Raw genomic sequence first — 19,955 nt, forward strand, 5'->3', positions numbered from 1 at the left:
CAAAAGACATAGCACACATTAGCAGAAATAGCAGAATAGTTTAAAATTTGAACGGTGAAAATCGGCTGAAAATTGTGGAAGTAGTTAAGTGCCAAAAAGTGTACGGAAGTCCCAAGAGGAACTCAATAGTGTGGATGCTTAAAGCATCCACACAATAAAACACTTTAGGATCCTCTTGACGACTGGAACCAACGTCACCCAACATCTAAAGAAGACCTTTGGAATTTCCTCCAAGAAGCCTGGAGAACTGTTTATGAAGACTCCTTCAGGAAAGCTACAAGGAAGCTTGCCTAGGAAATATCAGGCCATGGTAAAGAATAAAGGACGTTGTAGCCAATATTGACTTTTAGGATCGTTAGAATTGTACAAAATCACGCAACATTCACACAAGCATTGGCACTCTGATGTATACATCAGAGAACAACTTGGGGTTCAGTATCTTGACTAAAGGTATTTTGACATGCAGACTGAAGCAGCCAGGGATTGACCGCCAAACGTCTGATTAGTCAATGACTTTACATACCTCCTGAGAAGCTGTGCAAAGGGTTTTGCAAAATACTCTATATGCCATGTAAGATTATATCAACCGAAATGTTAAAGTGGCAAGCAGATCTGATTACTATTTGTCAATTCAATCAAATAAGATATATCCCGAAAGTTCCTTTGTTATAGCAGCACCTGGATCTTGGAATTATTTATTAAACGTACTTATTTTTCTATAAATTTATGTCACATCTTTTGTGAATACAGTAGATTTCCTTTCATCTTTGCACATTCCATGTCATTTAAGAAGAAAATGATCATTTCCAACAGGAAGAGGTACGGCAGCTAGTGAGAGCTAAGAGGCACAAGATGGTGCGAGCATTTGGTGTTCTACAGGAGCAAAGGGAGGAGGGCGGCGAGCCAGTGGTGACCCAGGCCAGCTGGAACCAACTGGTCCGACTGGTCCAACCCAACCTTAGTAATGCTCACAGAGAGCTGCTATGGAGCGTCTCTGATGACAAGAACCAAGGGGCCATTGGTGAGTGATATCCAAACCAACATACACACCTTAAATCCAAAACACGTTTAGGGAAGTTGAGTTTAGTAAAGTTCTTTATAAGTACCCAAGATGGAAGGGATGAGATTTATTTTTGTTTAGCCAGTTTGTTGTCAGCTGTTTAATCTGCATGTCACATGTCTAGTCAGCTGACAAGTAATTGTGACAATATGGAGAGTAACTGAGCATATTTATGTACATTTTCATGTGTTAGAGCTTTGACTTAATTTAAGGAGATGAGGTTGGAGATAAGGAGGAAGAGGAGAGAGCAGTGTTGGAAGAGAAAGGCATAATGAGAAGGACATGATGAAAGTATGCATGTAAAAATGTTAAAAGGTCATCTATAGTTTGAAATAACTATTTGTGATCTTTAAAGAGTAAGAAACACAAAGACAAACATTAAACTCGTGGTTAATGCCCCTGAAATTGTAATTTAAGCAAGTAGGCAAAGTCAATAATGTTGTAGGCATTGCAAAGTGTAAAATTTCTGTCTAGCTTTTAATAAACTCCTGGTGCGTCACTATGCAACTTGGCAAAATAGTTTGTTTGATCCCAGATCCACAGCTAAGAAGCTATGAGAAGAGTGTAATATTCAGGACAAATGAACAAAGCTGCTGTGCAATGCTGCCTTCTTTACATTTTAGCAACATTTCAAGGCCAAACTGGCTCTGTACGACTGAATATGATTGCATGTCATAGATAAACTATGGAACTGCATTACATCTTCTATTATTCTACACAAATATCTCAACATTTTGTATTTGCTTTGGAATAAGGGTAAGGTTATGAATAAGATTAAATGTACATGCATTTTAATTGCTTAAAGCCGTAGGTGACCAGGTTGTCTCACAGTTTTGCGTGTTCATGCCTGCATGCCCTAAATCTACCTAAAGGCCATTAAATTGTCACCAGTCCAGTCTAATCCTTGAAGCTGAGGCATTGTTCAGATGTCCAGTATCATTCAGCTCTGCATACTCTGCTGAGTCAGTGTCTTCACACTCATCTTCCACATGAAGGAAGTCAAAATGCATTATCACTGAGCATTTCTATTTTTCCACCAACCACAACATCTGATGTTATACAACCCAAGAAGTAAAAAAAAAAATCTAATTGATCTTTACAGTTATACATATTTCTCTGTGTGTGCTCTGCACGTGTGGTTGTTATCCCTGAATTCGTTTAATGATTTTGTCTCTATCAAGTTATTTGCTACTGCCTCTAATGCAGGTTTTTTTTTTTTTTTTTTTTTAAACCATGCATCTTGGTTTTTAACCTCTGCTTTGTGAACATGCAGTGTGTGTGACTTTGCACTTGAGCAATAGCATGAATTTGCTGTTTCTGTTTTCTTTTTCCTCACTGTGAAAACCATTTTTGTGCTACGCTTTAGACATCCTTTCTAAAACTATAAAACTTTGCATTTTCACATGGGAGTCTTGCTTACAGAGCAAGCCTCAAGTGGCAGTTAGAGTTACTTCAGTTTTTGGCATTTTGTCTTCATTTTTCAGTCTTGCACAGGGGATAAAAATTTCCAAAAATGCTGCTATATACTCGAAGGAAAAATGAAAACAGTTTTGCGGGGTGTACTGCAATTCCTGCATTTAACAAACAGAAGGTTGTTACATTAGGTCAGGGGTCGGCAACCTTTCTGATCATGAGTGCCATATAATATTTCCTCAGAAGTCAATGTGCCATATGATTGCATTAGCAATAAATGTAAAAACGCTCTATATTAACAGTTACACACTATATAGAACCACTTTATAGAATTATATTTGTTCGCAGATGTTGGCAGCTATTAGCGAATAGTTATCACCTATTTTGAAACAAAAAAAAATACACTTTTTATCCATAACAGCAAATGAACTGTACAACAGAAAATGCAAATGCTATTTATGGTCTCCTCACAACAATGATAAGAAAAATAAACTGGGCCAATATGGCATGTTTGTTAATACAGAGACACACATGTTAATCTGATCTCTGGTCTCCCACTCAGAGACACAGGTCTCCGAGTGTCCAGCATTCAGACGGCTACCTGAGGACTCATGTGAGAGAAAATATGCTCACACAGATATGTAGAGCCAAATACTGTCAATAAGGCCTCTGCAATGTTCTGAAGACAGTTAAACTTGTCAGGTAGTGATGTCCAGCAGGTGAAAATGCAGCTCCATGAACACGCACGGCTGTGGATTCCAGCTGCGTCTGTAATTCTGCAAACTTTGACCCCCACAGACTCAAGCTTTTCAGTTCAATCAGCTGCATTTCGATTTCCTCTGTGTCCAGCCAGTTAATGCAAGACAAATCCAGCTGCTCATTAAAGCTTTCTGGTTTGATCAGAAAAGAAAACATTGGTCCATACACCTGAAAGTCCCGAAAACGCATTGTGAATTCTGTCTCGAGTCTACGGATTTCCGTGGTGCTGATGCTGCACTGAGCGGACAGCTCCTGAAGCATTTGAAGTGTTGGAAAGTGGAAATTTCAACATTGCTCGAAAAAACTGCCAGCTAGCAACGTCCCTCTCACCAGTAGGCTAAGTGATTTTTAGCCAATTACAAGTTGAATCTGGTAGTTGGGGTTGTTAGCTAAGATACCATCATTAAGAAGCAGCACAACTAATGTGTCTGTGCGAGCTAATTTGCGATGTGCACCGCTGGTCTGGCCATTTATTTTTTTTAAGGCACCTGCTCAAATTAATTCCCTGCGTGTCGTGCCCAGGGCTGGACTGGGACAAAAAAATCGGCCCGGGCATTTTGACTTGAGACCGGCCCACCAGGTATTACAGGAAAAGCCATAAAGCCTTTGAATGAAAACAGATACTGTTGTGACAGTGATGCACACTGTCTCGTTGGTATATGTATGATTTCTATACATTTTATATCAAATAAAAACTTTGGTTGTAAGATTCAGATAATTATTTATTAAAAGCGAGACATCTGAAATGAGAATAAGAAAGAAAAGTACTTCTTTGTTCCCACCTCTCCCTGTTAATGCCTTACCTCCCCCCTGGCAAAACTTTGCTAGACCCGCCCCTGCACAGTTACCAGCTGTCAGCTACATAGAAAAGGATCCTGGTGTTATTTCTCAGAAACGGTTTATAACTTCCCTTCAACTCATTCATGTCACCTAAAAGGTAAACCTGTTTCTCCATCACCTGTTCAGCTCTGATGATTCAGTAAGGACATCTCCTGGTTTCATCATCATGTTTCCCTCTCACCACATATCCAAATCGATATCATGACCAGCAGCTTTTACAGCTGTGGCTCCAGCAAACATCAGCTGATACTAGAAATTAATATTAAATAAATTCTAACAACAACTGATCAAGCTTAAACGTGCTGTTGTTGTTTAGCGCGACATCAGCTGGTCTTTCTGGCGCAAAGTGGGCGCACCCGCTGGCCTCTGTGGAAGCTCCGCCATAGCCACCACCAAACAACTGAGTTATTTTTATGCATCGGCCAGCATCTGACCAATCCACCACCTCTCATTGTTCATGCCGTTACAAAAAAAACAAAAAAGCATCGGCCCATAAAAACGAAAAATCACCATCGGCCCACCGGGCCCAGCTATGGTCGTGCCATCAGTTAACCCAGTGGTTCCCAAACTTTTTTTCGCTGGGCCCCCCTTTGTTTTACAGAAAAATGTTCGCGCCCCCCCCATCGCGCGCACACACACACACGCATGCACTAACACATCTTCACCCATATTTTGCTCCATTGCGGTTTATTTCACACCTCAAACATTTAGTAAACAATTAAGCAAATACAAGTAATCTGCAGGTAGTAAGAAAATAAACTACTAACTCTTTTACGCTACGTCCGCACCTACATGGGTATTTTTGAAAACACAGCTGTTTCGTCCACACGTAAAGGCGTTTCGAATCACCGAAAACTGAGATTTTTTTTAAAACTCTTTTTTTCCGTTTACGTGTGGACGAGGAATACAGAGTTCTTCACGCAACGTTGAAGGTATGTGCCTTTTTTCACGTCAGCTGTGCGCCACGTTATTGCTTACATGAGATGAATTGCACAATGGCAGATAGTCAGATTAACAGTATTTTGTCTCTATCTTCAGGTTTTACACACTTACATATAAACATGCAGTTACTGTCCCTCTATTTACAAAGGCAGAGGCATCAAGGTGTAATTATTTTATATGTAGTTGTTTTTTTTTCCTGTGTAATAATATTCAACATTGCTATCAATACATTTTTCAAAAAAAATGCCTCTCTGTGCAAAATAGGTTTAAAAACATAAACAGCTGTGGGATCCTGTTTGTCTGTGATTTGAACTGGGGGAACAAATCGTGGCAGGATCAGCCTGATATTATTTATATCCCGCTGTAACTTTACTGTATAAAGAGCTAACATCTCCAAAATGTCAGGAGTAGTTAGTCATTACAACAAGTGTTTGTGAACTAAAAATCAAGAATGTGGGATGCTGTTTGTCCGTGATTTGGAGAGCCCAGCGTGTGCTCCAGACGAAGGGAAAACCAATTCTGCAGGGGAGACCTACCTCGGCACTTGTGCAGGTGAAACCAAAGGGCAGATTTGCTTCACCATATTTTCTAGTCTTTGGCTTAGAATGAAGTTGGTTTGGAAACATATTCAGCGATGCTTCATCTCCTGCTTTGCGTTTGTGTGGGTGCCCCATGCTAGCAGTGTCCAAGTGTTGTTGGTTTTTTTTTTTTTTTCCCCTTTTCATGACCGCCCCCCTGCAATGGCTCTGCGCCCGCCCTAGGGGGCGGGCCCCACACTTTGGGAGGGACTGAGTTAACCCTTCGCGTGAGCTGGCACGCGTGCCCAGGGTTGCCGACCCCTGCATTAGATGATTCATTTAAAATAGACCTAAGTTTAAGTTTTTATATTTTTGTAACGTTTTTGATTACAATTCTAGGATGATTATTTTACAGGTAAGGTGGCATTTGTCCAGCTTGCTGACCTCTTGAATATTGAAATAATAACAATTAAGTCAAGACCTCATCCACTTCAAAGTTTGTGCCCTTCCCTCTACCAGTCAGCCCCCAGCAAACTCCTATGCCAACTGGTCCAACACCGGTAAGATACAAATTCAACTTTGAAACCTTTTTTTTCTCTGATTTTGATGTAAGTAGTTACAAACACAGAACTATATGTGTTCTTTTCCAGGGCCTTTGTTATGGTATATGACCTGATCATACTGGTGAATGCTGTTTTCATCGGTCTTGATGAGGAGAATCCAATGATTGCGAACTCAGAGTGGGTTTTTCTGGCTCTGTATATTCTGGAGATTCTGCTGAAGCTGTATGTGTTTGAGCCCAGAGTGTTCTTCTCCAAACACAGTTTTTGGAACTGGTGAGAACATGCCGTGAGAACAAGTGTATAACATTATAATGTCATTAATGTGCTTTTGACACTTTGTCTTTACTCACCAAAGATTCTGAATCCCCAGTACTGATTTATCTACAGACAGCTTAAGGTACATTTTAACAGGTGTTCATGTGGAATCAGAGATCCAGACATTACACAGCACCATCTATTCATGGGTGCGATCAAGCTTTTTCAGTGAGGCAGATGGTTTAAAAAAACAAAAAAAATCCACTGTGCAGATCAAAACCAACAGTGTAATCCAAGTCTGCTTGCTTAATACACAAACCCTTACGTAGACATTTATAAATTAACATGTACTGTATTTGTGTGTTATGTCAAATGTTTAATTTCTTAAAATATGTGTATAGTATTTTTGAGTATTTGTTAATATAACAAGTAATGGAAGTATTTAAATGAATCAAATCTAAGATCAACAAGTTGTGTTGCATGAATTTCACACAGCTTATCTACATCCCAGATTATAAGTACAAGGTATGTGACATGATTTAATGTTTCTTTTACATTATCAGCCGCTTCTTTTACCTTCATACGCCTTCAAGTGCTTCGACCAAGTCACTGATGCTCAGCGGGTTGTTGATCTACTCTTTTAAGCTTTGGAAAGTGAACTTTTCCTAATGATGGAGCTTAGTTTAATGTCAAAAGTAAAAACAAAATATCTCCAAAAGTTGATTCTGTTCATCTGGACGTAGCGTTTTGTGGGAGAAACGTTTCGTCACTCATCCAAGTGACGACTGAAGAAGTCACTTGGATGAGTGACAAAACGTTTCTCCCACAAAACGCTACGTCCAGATGAACAGAATCAACTTTTGGAGATTTACTTTCCTGGATGATTGAGAATGCATCAAGACTTAAAAACAAAATATGTTGACGAACATAGGATAAAGGATAAAACTAAACAAGTGCTCAATAATGAGAAATATAATAATAAAACAAAAAATAATAATATATAACAAAAACCAGCAACTGGCTTACTTGGGTTATGCAAGTTTATATAAAGCTTAAAATTCAATAGAAATTCTACAAAGACAACTTCAAGTGATGACACTGGGAAATCTGATTGTGTTTGAATAGTGTGTAAAGGACAGTGTGACAATTTGTTATACAGTTCAACAATTTAAGAACAACAAGAATTGGACAGACTGAAATGTCTTTGTACACAAGGGACATTTCTATATTGAAAATTGAAAATAACCTTGTAGACCTTTTCTGAACTTCAAATGAACTTCAGTTTGGTTTAATCAGAAAAAGTGAAAATATTAGTTTTTGATGTAATTGATAAACCTAAAGCAGGCAGATCCACTCACAACTAAACTGAAAAGAAAAGCTCAAAACAAAACATGGTAAAATGGTACAATGTACAAAAATGCTCTATTTAAAAATGTAATGTTCTATTTAAAAAAAAAAAAAAAAAAAAAAAAAAACTTTTTTCAGTTAAATTTAGTTTATATTACAGTGAGGAACATCAGTATTTGAACACTCCACTCAAGTTCTCCCAATTAGAAATCATGGCGGGGTCTGAAATTCACATTGTAGCGCCACTGTGAGAGACAGCATTTAAAAACCAATTCAGGAAAACACATTGTATGATTTTTTTTTTAAAGAATTTATTTGTGTTGCACATAAGCATTTCAGCTCTTTGGTCTTGCCCATGGTAGCAGTTGGAGTCTGATTGACTGTGGGGCGGACAGGTGTCTTTAAAGAGCTCAGACAGGTGCTACTAATTTAGATTAATAAGTGGAGTAGAGGTGGACTTTTTAAAGGCATAGCAACAGGTCTTTGAGAGCCAGAATTCTTGCTGATTGCCTGGTGTTCAAATACTTATGTGCAGCAGTGCAATACAAATAAGTTATTTAAAAATCATACAATGTGATTTCCTAAGTTTCTAAGTGCTATCTCTCACAGTGGGAATGCACCTACAATGTGAATTTCAAACCCCTCCATGATTTCTAAGTAGGAGAACTTGCAAAATCGCAGGGTGTTCAAATACTTATGTTCCTCACTGTATTTGCCAGTTAATTGCCTCATTTTCATGACTTTTTGCACTTAGTGGCCACTTTATTGGGTATGATATTATTGTGTGTGTGTGTGTGTGTGTGTGTAGAATGACAATAGGTTTGTCTTTAGATCCATCTTGGTGCACCTAATAAAGTTGCCACTGGGGTTTTAAGCTCTGATCCTTCTGAAGGTTTCTTGCTGCAGCTTTTGAAATAGTTTTTGTCTTCATTGTTTCTTATGCTATCATTTCTTTTTTACAGTAGTGTTACATTTGCTACTGAGCAGTGTAGCTGCGATAACTTCAGTCAAAAAAATATTCAGCATTGTGTTTGTATATTTTCTGGATGAATTGCTAGACCTGGATCCAGTCCATGAATGAAAGCTGCTTGTTAGGCACAAATGGTTTCATGTTCTGTTTGCTTCCACACTCTGCAGCCCCCTGCATGTGCTTGTTAGTTTTAATGTTCCTTAAATTTGAAATACTTGGATAAGAATACAAAAGATAAAATCTTTTGATTCTTTTACAACATGAAGATTTTCTCACACTTAACTGATGCTGAGAAAAAGGTCGTTTTATTTACATTCATGGTATATTTGTGTTTTTTGACACGTTGGTGGTGTCAGACTGACGCCATAAGAAAAAAGGGTTTTGTTTTCAGCATCCTCGTTCATAGCATTTCTGCCTAAATTAAAGTTTGAATTTTTTTTTATTTCTGTTTTCTGTCTTCAGGTTTGACACAATCATTGTCATCTCTGCTCTTATTGCCACCATCGTAAACTCTGTGATGAAGTCATGTAAGAGTTTCTAATTAATGTTAAGCTTTGTTCCAACAGGGTCAAAATCAAGGTCAAACTTAACCCTTGCCAAATTTACATCTGGCTGGCACATCACTGTTTGTTTGTTTGTTTGTTTGTTTGTTTGTTTAATGCAATCTGTTTCATCACTTTGAATGTACACGCCAGCATCGAGTCGGGGAACAGAGGCAGAAAATCACTGAACTGAAAACAAACATGCAACTACAACAATAACAAATTACACGGTGTAGCTATAAAGGCAAATTTCACCATGGTAGAGTCATCAAGTGTAATGTAGTCACCCCCCCCCCCAACACAACTACATTAATTGTAGTTGTGGGGGGGGGATTAATAAAGTATTCTGATTGTGCAGTACAATTTTAACTAAACAAAACAAACAAACAAAAAATGCAGACTAACTAATATAATACAAATTAAAACTTTGAATATGCAAATTCACAAGTTTGTTGTTCTTTTTTGTTGTTGTTTTTTTAAACAGTTTTGAAAATTGAGTTATAAAATACTAAAGTATAAATGCTCAATTTCCCCCCCAAAAAGGATTTCATGATTTAGCCTTTAAAGCTCCTGCTGTTCTGGTCTCTGAACTGTTGATAGTACAATTCAACAAAACTTAATTACTCACATTTTAGATACATCTTTGAATGTTTACTTTGAGTGTTCATGTCCCTGTCAATCACAATAACTATTTTAAAACACAGGATGATACAAGCTATTGGCCTTTGTTAATTCATTAATTTGTTAATTCCGTTTGCATTATAGCGAGTCATTTCTCCAGCCGACAAATCTTGGACATTGTTTTCATTCTACGAGTCCTCAGACTGATACGGGTGGTGGACAGCATCAAAAGGTTTAACTACATTTCTTAACTTATTCATTTATTTATCCTTGTATAAAAATCATCTGTGTTTGTGGTGATCCTGCAGTAATCCTTAGATGCATCAAATGAAAAATGGATGTCACAGTAGGAAAGCATAAGCATGTTGCTTTACTAACAGTGAGGTCTATTTTCTTGCTAGGTTTCGTACAATCATCAACACCCTGATCAGGATTGGACCAGCAATCCTCACATTTGGACAGCTTATCATTGTGAGTTTGTGACAGCAGGCTGGTTTGTCATAGTAGCATTTGTTAACAAACACTAAAACAAAGCACAGCTGATGTTAGCCGCCCTAATGATGGTTCTGTCTTAAAAGATCCATCACCAATATGAGGGCAACCTTCAGTAGAGACTTCACTCTAAAACAGGGATGGGCAACTCCAGGTCTCGAGGGCCAGTGTCGGGCAGGCTTTAGATATCACCCTGGGTCATCACACCTGAATCAAATGATTAGTTCATTACCAGGCCTCTGGAGAACTACAAGACATGTTGTTAATTTAGCCCTTTGAATCAGCTGTTTTATATCAAGGACACATCTAAAACCTTCAGGAGACCTGCCCTCGAGGCCTGGAGTTGCCCACACCTGCTCTAAAACATAGTGAGGACCAGCCAACCTACAAACGCTGCATTATGCAGAGCCTCAACCTGCTGAGGGGTCTGAAAACTGAAGCTGACATTATGTTTGTGAAGATGGTTCTGTCCGTTGTGGTGTTCCTCCACAGGTGGTGTACTACATTTTTGCCATGGTGGGGATGGAGCTCTTTAAAGGGAAGGTGACGTTTTATGAACAGAGCTCCACCGATCCAGCAAAGGCATATTGTGGTAATCCTCTGCTGAATGGAACAGACTTTGCAAAGCTCAACTATTGCAAGAATAACTTCAACGATGTGGTCTCCTCCTTCATCCTGCTGGTTGAGCTTACCGTGGTCAACCAATGGCATGATATCCTTTAGCTGAATGTCTCAGCATTTTCTGTGTTTAATCTCTTGTTTTCAGTTACCAGCAGCGATTTGGATTTTTAAGACGTCTTCAAAACTACAAAAACTCCCCCCTTTTTTTTCTTTTTTTTCTTTTTTTTTTTTTCTCAGTGACTTTCATTCTACTGCAAATAAAATCATCTGCCACATGTATGAAATGTTTGAGAATAATTGCGTTGGCCAGGTTTGATTCCTGTTTGTGTTATCATTTCTTAACAAGACTCCACTTCTCAGCAGCGGCTTTGCCACCGTCACCCACATTTCGGCCAGGATCTTTTTTGTCCTCTTCCACATCATAGTCGTCATCGTCATTCTCAAGTAAGGCTAATGGTGTCGTACTTTCATCACTGGTGTGGTGTCAGCCACAAAAACAAGTCCTGCTGTTCCCATAATCTAGAAGAATATGTATAATTATTTATATTTACGTCTGACACATTTTAACCACTAGATGCTTGAAGGTGAGTTATACCGGGTGTTTTATCATAGAACTCTATAAAAGTAGAGTTTCCCCCTCAAACAGAGTCCTAGAAGTAGGCAACTCACTGATTCACAGTTCAAAAATATTAATTACCTGTTGCAGTCGCTCAGATATCCATTTTAGCTCCTTTCTCTTTAAGTGAAAAACTCCATTTAAACCACCTTTTTATCCTCCTATCCACCTTTAAACCTCGCCTTTTATCTTGTGCTGATAACTCGGCCTACTCTGACACCTTTATTTAAACAGTAGCCATGTTTATTAATAGTGGCCACTATTGTAGCAGTGTCAGTGCCATAAAGTAAGGAAAAGGTTTTGCAAAACACTGTTTCATTTATGTTGAAATTCCCCAAAGTAGAATATGATCAGTGTAAAGGCTTACAGGATTAATGTATCAATGTGAGGGTTTTCAAAGTGGGATGTGTGTATCATATATAATACACAAAGTTTTAGATTTTGTGTGACTTTTTTGGTAGAATAGAATAGAATAGAATAGAATAATCCTTTAATTGTCCCACAAGGGGAAATTAGGTTGTAACAGCAGCCAGAAAGACACATATACAAACAAACAGGACACAGAACAGAAACATACACATTGTTTTTTCTTACATATTTACATTAAAGACAATAGTTACTATAAACAGAGTACTGTACAGTTATTAAATTAAATTAAATTAACTACAGGTAAGAGGCAAACCCAGGTTGTAGTGCAAATCGGATGATTAAATTATTGCAGTTACAGCGCAGATGTAAACATCTATGATTGTTGGGAGCAGTTCTGATTGTACAGTCTAACAGCTGCAGGGAGGAATGACCTGCGGAAACGCTCCTTCATGCATCGAGGACGCAGCAGTCTGTCACTGAAGCAGCTCTGCAGTTCAGCAACATTTACATGCAGGGGGTGGGAGACTCTGTCCATCAGAGATGTTATTTTGTCCTTCTGTCTCCCACCACCTGCACTGCGTCCAGGGTGCATCCCAGAACAGAGCTGGCCTTCCTGATGAGTTTATCCAACCTCTTCCTCTCAGCTGCCGATAAACTGCTGCTCCAACATACAACACTGTAAAAAATGACAGATGCCAACACAGAGTCATAGAAGGTCTTTAAAAGCGCTCCCTGGACTCCAAATGACCTGAGCAGGTAGAGTCTGCTCTGACCCTTCCTGTAAAGAGCATCAGTGTTGTGACTCCAGTCCAGTTTATTATTCAGGTGAACACCCAGGTACCTATAAGAGTCCACTATCTCAATGTCCACTCCCTGGATGTTCACCGGTGTCAGTGTGGGTCTGCGTCTCCGGAAGTCCACCACCAACTCCTTGGTTTTCCCAGTGTTTACAAGCATGATGGAAGAAAAAGCTTGTGATATTTTAAAAAATCACAAATTAGAATCCTAAAATGTTCTTTGATATCATGGAAATATAAATGGTCCCGGTTCTGCCTCAGAAAAATGTCTTCAATATTAAACTGATAAAGTGGTTGTTCTGAGTACATGCAGTTATACAATTTGGATAAGAACTGCTAAATGTTGCATGCGATTGTTCTTGTCTTTCAGTATCTTCGTGGCGTTTGTCCTTGAGGCGTTCTTTGTGGAGTACTCTGTGGATAAAAGTGACTTGCAGACATCTTTGGAGAGGAAGATTGAAGAACTGGAGCTTGCTGTGGCACAGTATGTTACCTTGCAGAGAGTGGTGTGTGGTGGTCATATTGAGTGGGTGGGCTAACAAACACATATAATTCACAACCCCAATACCTGCACTGTCACATCCCTGATAGGACGTTACAGCACCACCTTGTTATAGCAACACTTGAAACAGATTTACAAATTGGGGCAAAATAGCATTGATGGGTGTGATTTGTTTTGCCACACAGTCCATTTCAATATAACACGTGCAATATGTGAAGAGCCAAGCAAATTGGAGCAGGGTCACAAACTAAGAGATGATAGTCAGCTGTGACCAAACAAGGTGCAACCTTCAAACACACACCGGCTGGATTGGACGTCCAATCACATGACTAACATCTAACCACCCAGTGTGCAGCCACACCTCATCATCCTCTCTAGCTGTCTGACTTTTCCACATACATCATGTAGCACAGGATTTAACTTTAAACTTCAAAATCACCTCACAACATTTTCTTCTTTTGTGTGTTATTGCTAACATGCTATATTACTATATACTATAACAGTCATTTTCACTCCTCAAACTACATTTAACATATCAATCAGACTTGTACTTTGGTGATATATTTGATTAAGAATAATGATGTTCTACTATTAGCAAAGAGTGAGAGAAAGAGAGAGCCAGATATTGTGTGGCAGAAACTTTCCTTAAACAGCTGGGAATCAACAAATGGCATTAAGTGCTGGACTTTCTCAAAGCGAGTCTTTGACTGCTCCATCAGTATGTCACATTACTGTGCAGCTACTGAGTCCACAGCATCCTACCCAATCTTGATTCTGTCAGGCAATTTGAACTGACCCATTGTTTCAAGGCTTGTCATTCCAAATGTTTTCAAAACACCGATTCAGTGTCTCTGTATGTTGAAACACCGTGTGGACAGTGTGAGTTTGAAGGTTCCACCTTGTTTGCCCTGACACTGGGCTCCTCCTGCCACACACTTCATCTAGGACTATGGTTCTCTTAGGGGGGTTGAGAGAAATACTGCAAAAATGCTGAGTTGCTGTCAAAAAATACTCTGTACACTGCCACACCAATCAGTTCAATCTGATAATGCAGCAGGACTGCTGTTCTCTCACACATGTCAAAGTATGCATGAGGCAATGTGATGAGCTTGTTTTAAAAATTAGAGGACTAGGGTTTCTGATTATGGAGTTTTTCAACTTTCCTAGCAGTTCTGCTGACTAAAGGTGAGAAACACAGCAATCTTTTTTTTTTTAAAGTGATGTATACTACCAGTCAAAAATTTGGACACACCTTCTCATTCAACAGAGAAGGAAGACCAACCGAGTCCCCTCTGCTGCTGAGGATAAATTCGTCCAAGTCACTAACCTCAGAAATCACAAGTTAACAGCGCACCTCAAATTAGATCCCAGCTAAAAGCCACACAGAGTTCCAGTAGCAGACACATATGTTTGAATCAAGCTTTTATGTTCAAATAGCTGCTAAGAAACCACAACTATGGAAAAGCAACAAGCAGGAGTCATTTATTTGCGCCAATAAAACACATGGAATGGACATTAGACCAGTGGAAATCTGTGCTTTGGTCTGATGAGTCCAAATTTGAGATCTTTGGTTCCACCTGCGGTGTCTTTGTTTGATGCAGAAAAGGTAAACTGATGGTCTCTATGTGCTTGGTTCTCACTGTGAAGCATTGAGCAGGAGGTGTGATGGCGTGGGGGCACGCTTTTGGTGACACTGTTGGGGATTTATTCAAAATTGAAGGCACACTGAACCAATATGGCTACCACAGCATCCTTCAGCGACATGCAGTCCCATCCGGTTTGCGTTCATTTATTTTTCAACAGCACAATAATCCCAAACACACCTCTAGGCTATGTGAGGGATATTTGACCAAGAAGGAGAGTGATGGAGTGCTGCACCAGATGGCCTGGCCTCCACAGTCACCTGACCTAAACCCAATCGATATGTTTGGGATGAGATGGACTGCAGAGTGAAGGCAAAAGGGCCAACAGGTGCTCAGCATCTCTGGGAACTCCTTCAACACTGTTGGAAAACCATTTCAGGTGCCAACAGTGTGCAAAGTAGTAATCAAAGCAAAGGGTGGCTATTTTAAAGAATCTAAAATATAAAACATGTTGAGTTATTTCACTTTTTTGTTTACTACATAATTCCAAATGTGTTCATTCATAGTTTTGTAGATTCTCATTGAAGACATCAATGAAAACAAAGAAAAACCATTAACTAAGGTGTGTCCAAACTTTTGACTGGTAGTGTACCTGAGCACAATTGCACAACAGCTTAAACATCCTGTATATGTTGTGTCATCAGCTCACACACAAATGGTGTCTGCAATTTTTTTCTTCAAGCAGTGGATTTTGACTAGTTTTAGAGGTGTACTTGACACCTATGTGTCTGAAAGATAATCAGCTCACTGGCCATCCAAAAAAGAGAACTGGTCAACCTAGTGATAGTGAATCAGCTCGTTGTGCCATTATAGTGGTACGATGTCAACTGGACCTAACATTAATAGCACTACACCATTTCCAGTATGACTTTTGCTACTTGCATGTTTCATAATTTTGTTTGATATCTTTTTAGATCCAGTTTATTTTTGGTGTGCTTAGACTTGCTCTTAGCCAGTTCTTTTGTTGAAACCAAGTAGCACAAAATACAATTAGAATTTTGCTGTTGGTTCCTGGCTGTAGCTCAGGAGGCGATGGTTTGATTCCTGGCTCCCCCCAGTCTGCATTCCAAATATTCTTGGGCAAGATATTAACCCGAAGTTGCTCTCCGACGCGTCCATCGGAGTATGAATGTGTGTGAATGGTAGTTAGTGAGCAGTAGAAGACAGTGCTTGTGTGAATGGGTGAATGCAGCATGTTGTATAGAGCGCTTGACTAGAAAAGCACTAAATAATAATCAGTCCATTTACCATTTACATTATTTAAAAATCATTTGGACAATGTGGTCCCTGTCTCTTAACTTCATTTTTTTTTCTCCAAAGAAATCAAAGAAAATGCACATGAAATGAAAATGAATGACTAAGTAAATGATCAGCTTGGTTGATCATTGCCGCTATAATCACGTTGCCCTCTGCGCTCTCAACGTTCTGGGTTGAGCAAATTTTACTGAAATGGCAAATCAAAAAGGCTTGCAATGACACTTGTCACTCACTGCATTATGAAGATGAATGGAAGCTGATGCTGCTGTGCTTCAGTGTTTAAAAAGTTTAATACTTTACCTTAATCTAGTGGGGTTTCTTTTGACTGTTTGGTGCTTTCTTCCAAGCTTTAAAAAGATCTTTTCGAAGATGATTAAAAATATGTTTAAAAAAATATTTCTCTCTTTATCTTTCTGAATCAAATCCAAATTAAGCTTTAATTTTCAACCTCTGTTATGCACAATGTCTAATGGACTCTTGGCTTCATGGCTTCTTATGATTATCTTGCACATCTTTCATGCTGTTTTAATCTCTGATTATCACTCTCATATTTCTGCCTGATCATCTGTATTTTTTGGTTAACCAGGGAGACGATGGAGGACAACTTGGTGAACGCCATGGAAACTATTGACAATGACCTGGGAGGCAGCCAGTCAGCAAAACCAAACTTACCGTCCCTGATGTTTAAAATTGCTTCAAAAAGTAAGTTGACAAGTGGAGACAGAAGGTGATTTTTAAAAGATAAAAGAAGAGAAGGAACACTTTTGGCTAACTTTTAATTTGAACATTTGCTCAATAGATTGTCACTAATTTTACATCAGGCATTCTTGTTCCCTTCAGGTAGAAATGCAAAAATGGGCAAAGTATTTGAGGACAGACAATAATAAAAACTTGCTCTTGTTTGTTAGAGACAATATTTATGTAAGTGTGTGTGTTTTGTGTCAGGATATCGAACAGTGGACGCCTTGTTACAGCGGATATTTGAGGCTGATCTGGACCCTGAAGATTTTGCTGAGAATGACGATCCTGAAGCTCGGGGCAACGAGAATTTTGCAAATCCCTTATTCAGCCATGCATAGGCATTTGTAAACATGTATGAATGGATACAAACTGTAGTCATTTTACACTTTCAGAAATGTTGAAATCTGATGTTTACCCAGTGCAGTGTGTCAACAATATGATTGGGTGCTAATCAGTCTTATCTAGTGTTAAATGTTCATATTTCTGTCCTGTATCTTTGTGTAAAAATGCAAGAAAACCAGAATTTTCACATAAAGAATTCTTGCACAGAAGCCTGATTTGTTCAAAAATGCTTTTAGACCTTTGTTTTTTGTTTTGTTTTGTTTTTTAAAAGTCTTAATTGAAGCTACATATCATATATGTATATTTTATATATTTTCAGTTTTAAAAAATGTCACTAGGCTTACAATACAAGCATAATGCGAAGTATGTGTGACGAATCACACTTTTCTGTTTGCCAAATTGATATACAGGTCTGGGTTTTCAATTGCCAGGAGACTGCTGCTTGTCTGACTACATTGTGCCAAGTGTAAAGAAGGAGGGGAGATCATTTATTTGTTTTTGTTTTTTTTGTTACTGTTGTCTGTTTTTTTTTGGAGGGGGGACCCCGTAGTTTCAGTGAAAGGAGCTCTTAATAATTCAGCATACCAAACTTTGTGGGTGGGAATAGGGGGATGGTTCCTTCCTGTTTCAACATTTCAACATGATTGTGCACCAGTGCACAGGACTAGGTCCATGGAGACATGGCTGAGTGAAGCTGGTGTGGAAGAACTTGACTGAACCGCACAGCTTTCTGACCTCAACCAAAAGAACACTTTTGCCATGATTACAGTGGAGACTGAGCCAGGCCTTCTCGTCCAGCATCAGTGTCTGACCTCACAAAGGTGCTTTTGGAAGACTGGCCAAAAATTTCCATAAACACACTCCCAAACCTTATGGGAAGCCTTCCCCTAAGCTGCAAAGGATTGGAAGACATCATATTAAACCCTGTGGATAAAGAGTACAATGTCACTCAATGATTATATGTGTGTGAAAACAGACAACAGATGGCAATATGTAAAATTGGCAAATGAGGCCTCTGTTAATCCCTGGAATATGCTGGAAAATATGTTGATGCCCCTTGAAAAGTAGAAAGAATGGCTTCATCATCATTCTTTCTTACTGTAATATGTTCTTATGTGTATATGTACTCTGACCTACCCAGATAAACATTTCACGAACAGTCACACATACGATAATTAACATCTGCATTAAAAAAAAAATAGATTGGATTATTTGGAGTGTGTGTGTGTGTGAGTGTGTGAGAGAGTGAGTGAGTGAGTATGGATAGATAGATATAGATATATATATATATATATCATGTTCATCATCCCCCTGCAAATGTAAAGTTACTGTATGTGTTGTTCTCTATTTGCGTTAACAAATTTGTAACCACCACAGAATACACACACTCACAACTAAGTGCGGAATGAGGAATTTGAAAAAGTGCTGTGCCCGCAAGGCTAATTCATAAGAACCATAGTTAGTGTCAACCAGAACTATTTTCTCTTATATGGCTGATATCTTTCTTAGACTCTCTCACCATAATGAAGAATGCATCAGGAGCAATCTTCAGGAGGTGAGTAGGTTTGTTGGTGACTGCTGCCAGAAATAGAGTACGATAAAACATGTAATCACTGCTAAATTATAACACAATGTTCAGATTAGTTTGCTATCTTCAGTGTTGCCAGTTGTTTAAAAGAGCCTCAGCATGCCCAGCATACAACACATGCTGCCTAATGTATAATTCCTTATTGCTGCAAAGAAAAAGGAAAGAGTCTATTTCCAAAGTGGGAGACGACCATTAGCGATATGGTTAGCCTGCCAAACCTAACGTGTTAAGTTGTTGTGATGTCTTGCAATGGATGACAGGTTGGTGATTGTTTCATCTGCCCTCAAGCCCAACATTCACATCAAAACAAATCAGGGAGTCATAGTTTGTTTATTATCTAGAAATATGTTCACTTTGTAGCTCAGTCCTGTGAAAAAGAGTTTTTGCTGTGCTTTATGCAGTTCTGTGAAAAAATAAGTACAACCTTACTGCTTCCATAAGAATTAAGAGGGTTAGGTGGCAGCCACGTCCTGTAAATGCACTTAATTTAATGATCATCAGTAAATGTGAGCACCTCCTATAAAAGTTTGGTGGTCTTTAGTTTGCTGGTCTGGAGCAGGCGCGTGGCTGTCCCAGTAAATTCACCCCAAAGTCAGACTGTACGATGCTCAAAAAACAGACCGTACATCTCAGATTCTATAGGCCTTAGTTAGCATGTTAAATGTTAAAGGTCGTCGGAGTTCAAGGTTGCCAATAGAAAGCCCCTTCTCTCTAAAAAGAGTATGCAGTCAACGAGTCAGCCATGAACTCTTGATGATTCTAGGTGCATCTAACCACTTAAGCTGGACTGAAATTGGGTGATGCAACAGGACAGTGATCCCAAGCACACCAACAAATCGACAATTAAATGGCAAGAAAAAAAGAATCAAGGTGTTACAATGTCCCAGTCAGAGAGCTTAACCCAACTGAAATTCTATGGCTTGAACTATACATAAACAAATGTCCACAAGGTTACAATTTACATACACTAAAATTGATTGACAAACGTTGCAGTTTTGGATAAAGAAATGGTTGTTACATTTAAAGTACTTCTAATATTTTGTCTTTAGGAATGGGAGCTTATTGGCCACTTCTATTCAAATAAAGATTATTAAGAAAAAAATGTAATCCCTAAAAAAACTCCGCGACAGCAGGGGGCGGTGTGAGTGGCACTGCAG

General features: G+C 38.9%; 1 protein-coding gene across 1 annotated transcript in view; it reads left to right on the forward strand.

Annotated features, from left to right (window-relative positions):
• tpcn3 (two pore segment channel 3) overlaps positions 1 to 18,426 on the forward strand; it is a 31,862-nt gene extending 13,436 nt beyond the window's left edge. Inside the window, exons 9-19 of the mRNA XM_084932317.1 lie at positions 814 to 1,021; positions 5,948 to 6,092; positions 6,183 to 6,368; positions 9,130 to 9,194; positions 9,975 to 10,062; positions 10,232 to 10,301; positions 10,815 to 11,034; positions 11,297 to 11,387; positions 13,096 to 13,209; positions 16,714 to 16,829; positions 17,073 to 18,426. Coding sequence (XP_084788443.1) covers positions 814 to 1,021; positions 5,948 to 6,092; positions 6,183 to 6,368; positions 9,130 to 9,194; positions 9,975 to 10,062; positions 10,232 to 10,301; positions 10,815 to 11,034; positions 11,297 to 11,387; positions 13,096 to 13,209; positions 16,714 to 16,829; positions 17,073 to 17,206 — 1,437 coding nt within the window. The 3' untranslated portion in view covers positions 17,207 to 18,426. The remainder of the gene's footprint in view (positions 1 to 813; positions 1,022 to 5,947; positions 6,093 to 6,182; positions 6,369 to 9,129; positions 9,195 to 9,974; positions 10,063 to 10,231; positions 10,302 to 10,814; positions 11,035 to 11,296; positions 11,388 to 13,095; positions 13,210 to 16,713; positions 16,830 to 17,072) is intronic.
• The last annotated feature ends 1,529 nt before the right edge of the window (positions 18,427 to 19,955 follow it).

The sequence above is a fragment of the Perissodus microlepis genome, chromosome 6, assembly GCF_051167445.1.
Source record: "Perissodus microlepis isolate ML-2025 ecotype Zambia chromosome 6, ASM5116744v1, whole genome shotgun sequence".
Classification (NCBI taxonomy): domain Eukaryota; kingdom Metazoa; phylum Chordata; class Actinopteri; order Cichliformes; family Cichlidae; genus Perissodus; species Perissodus microlepis.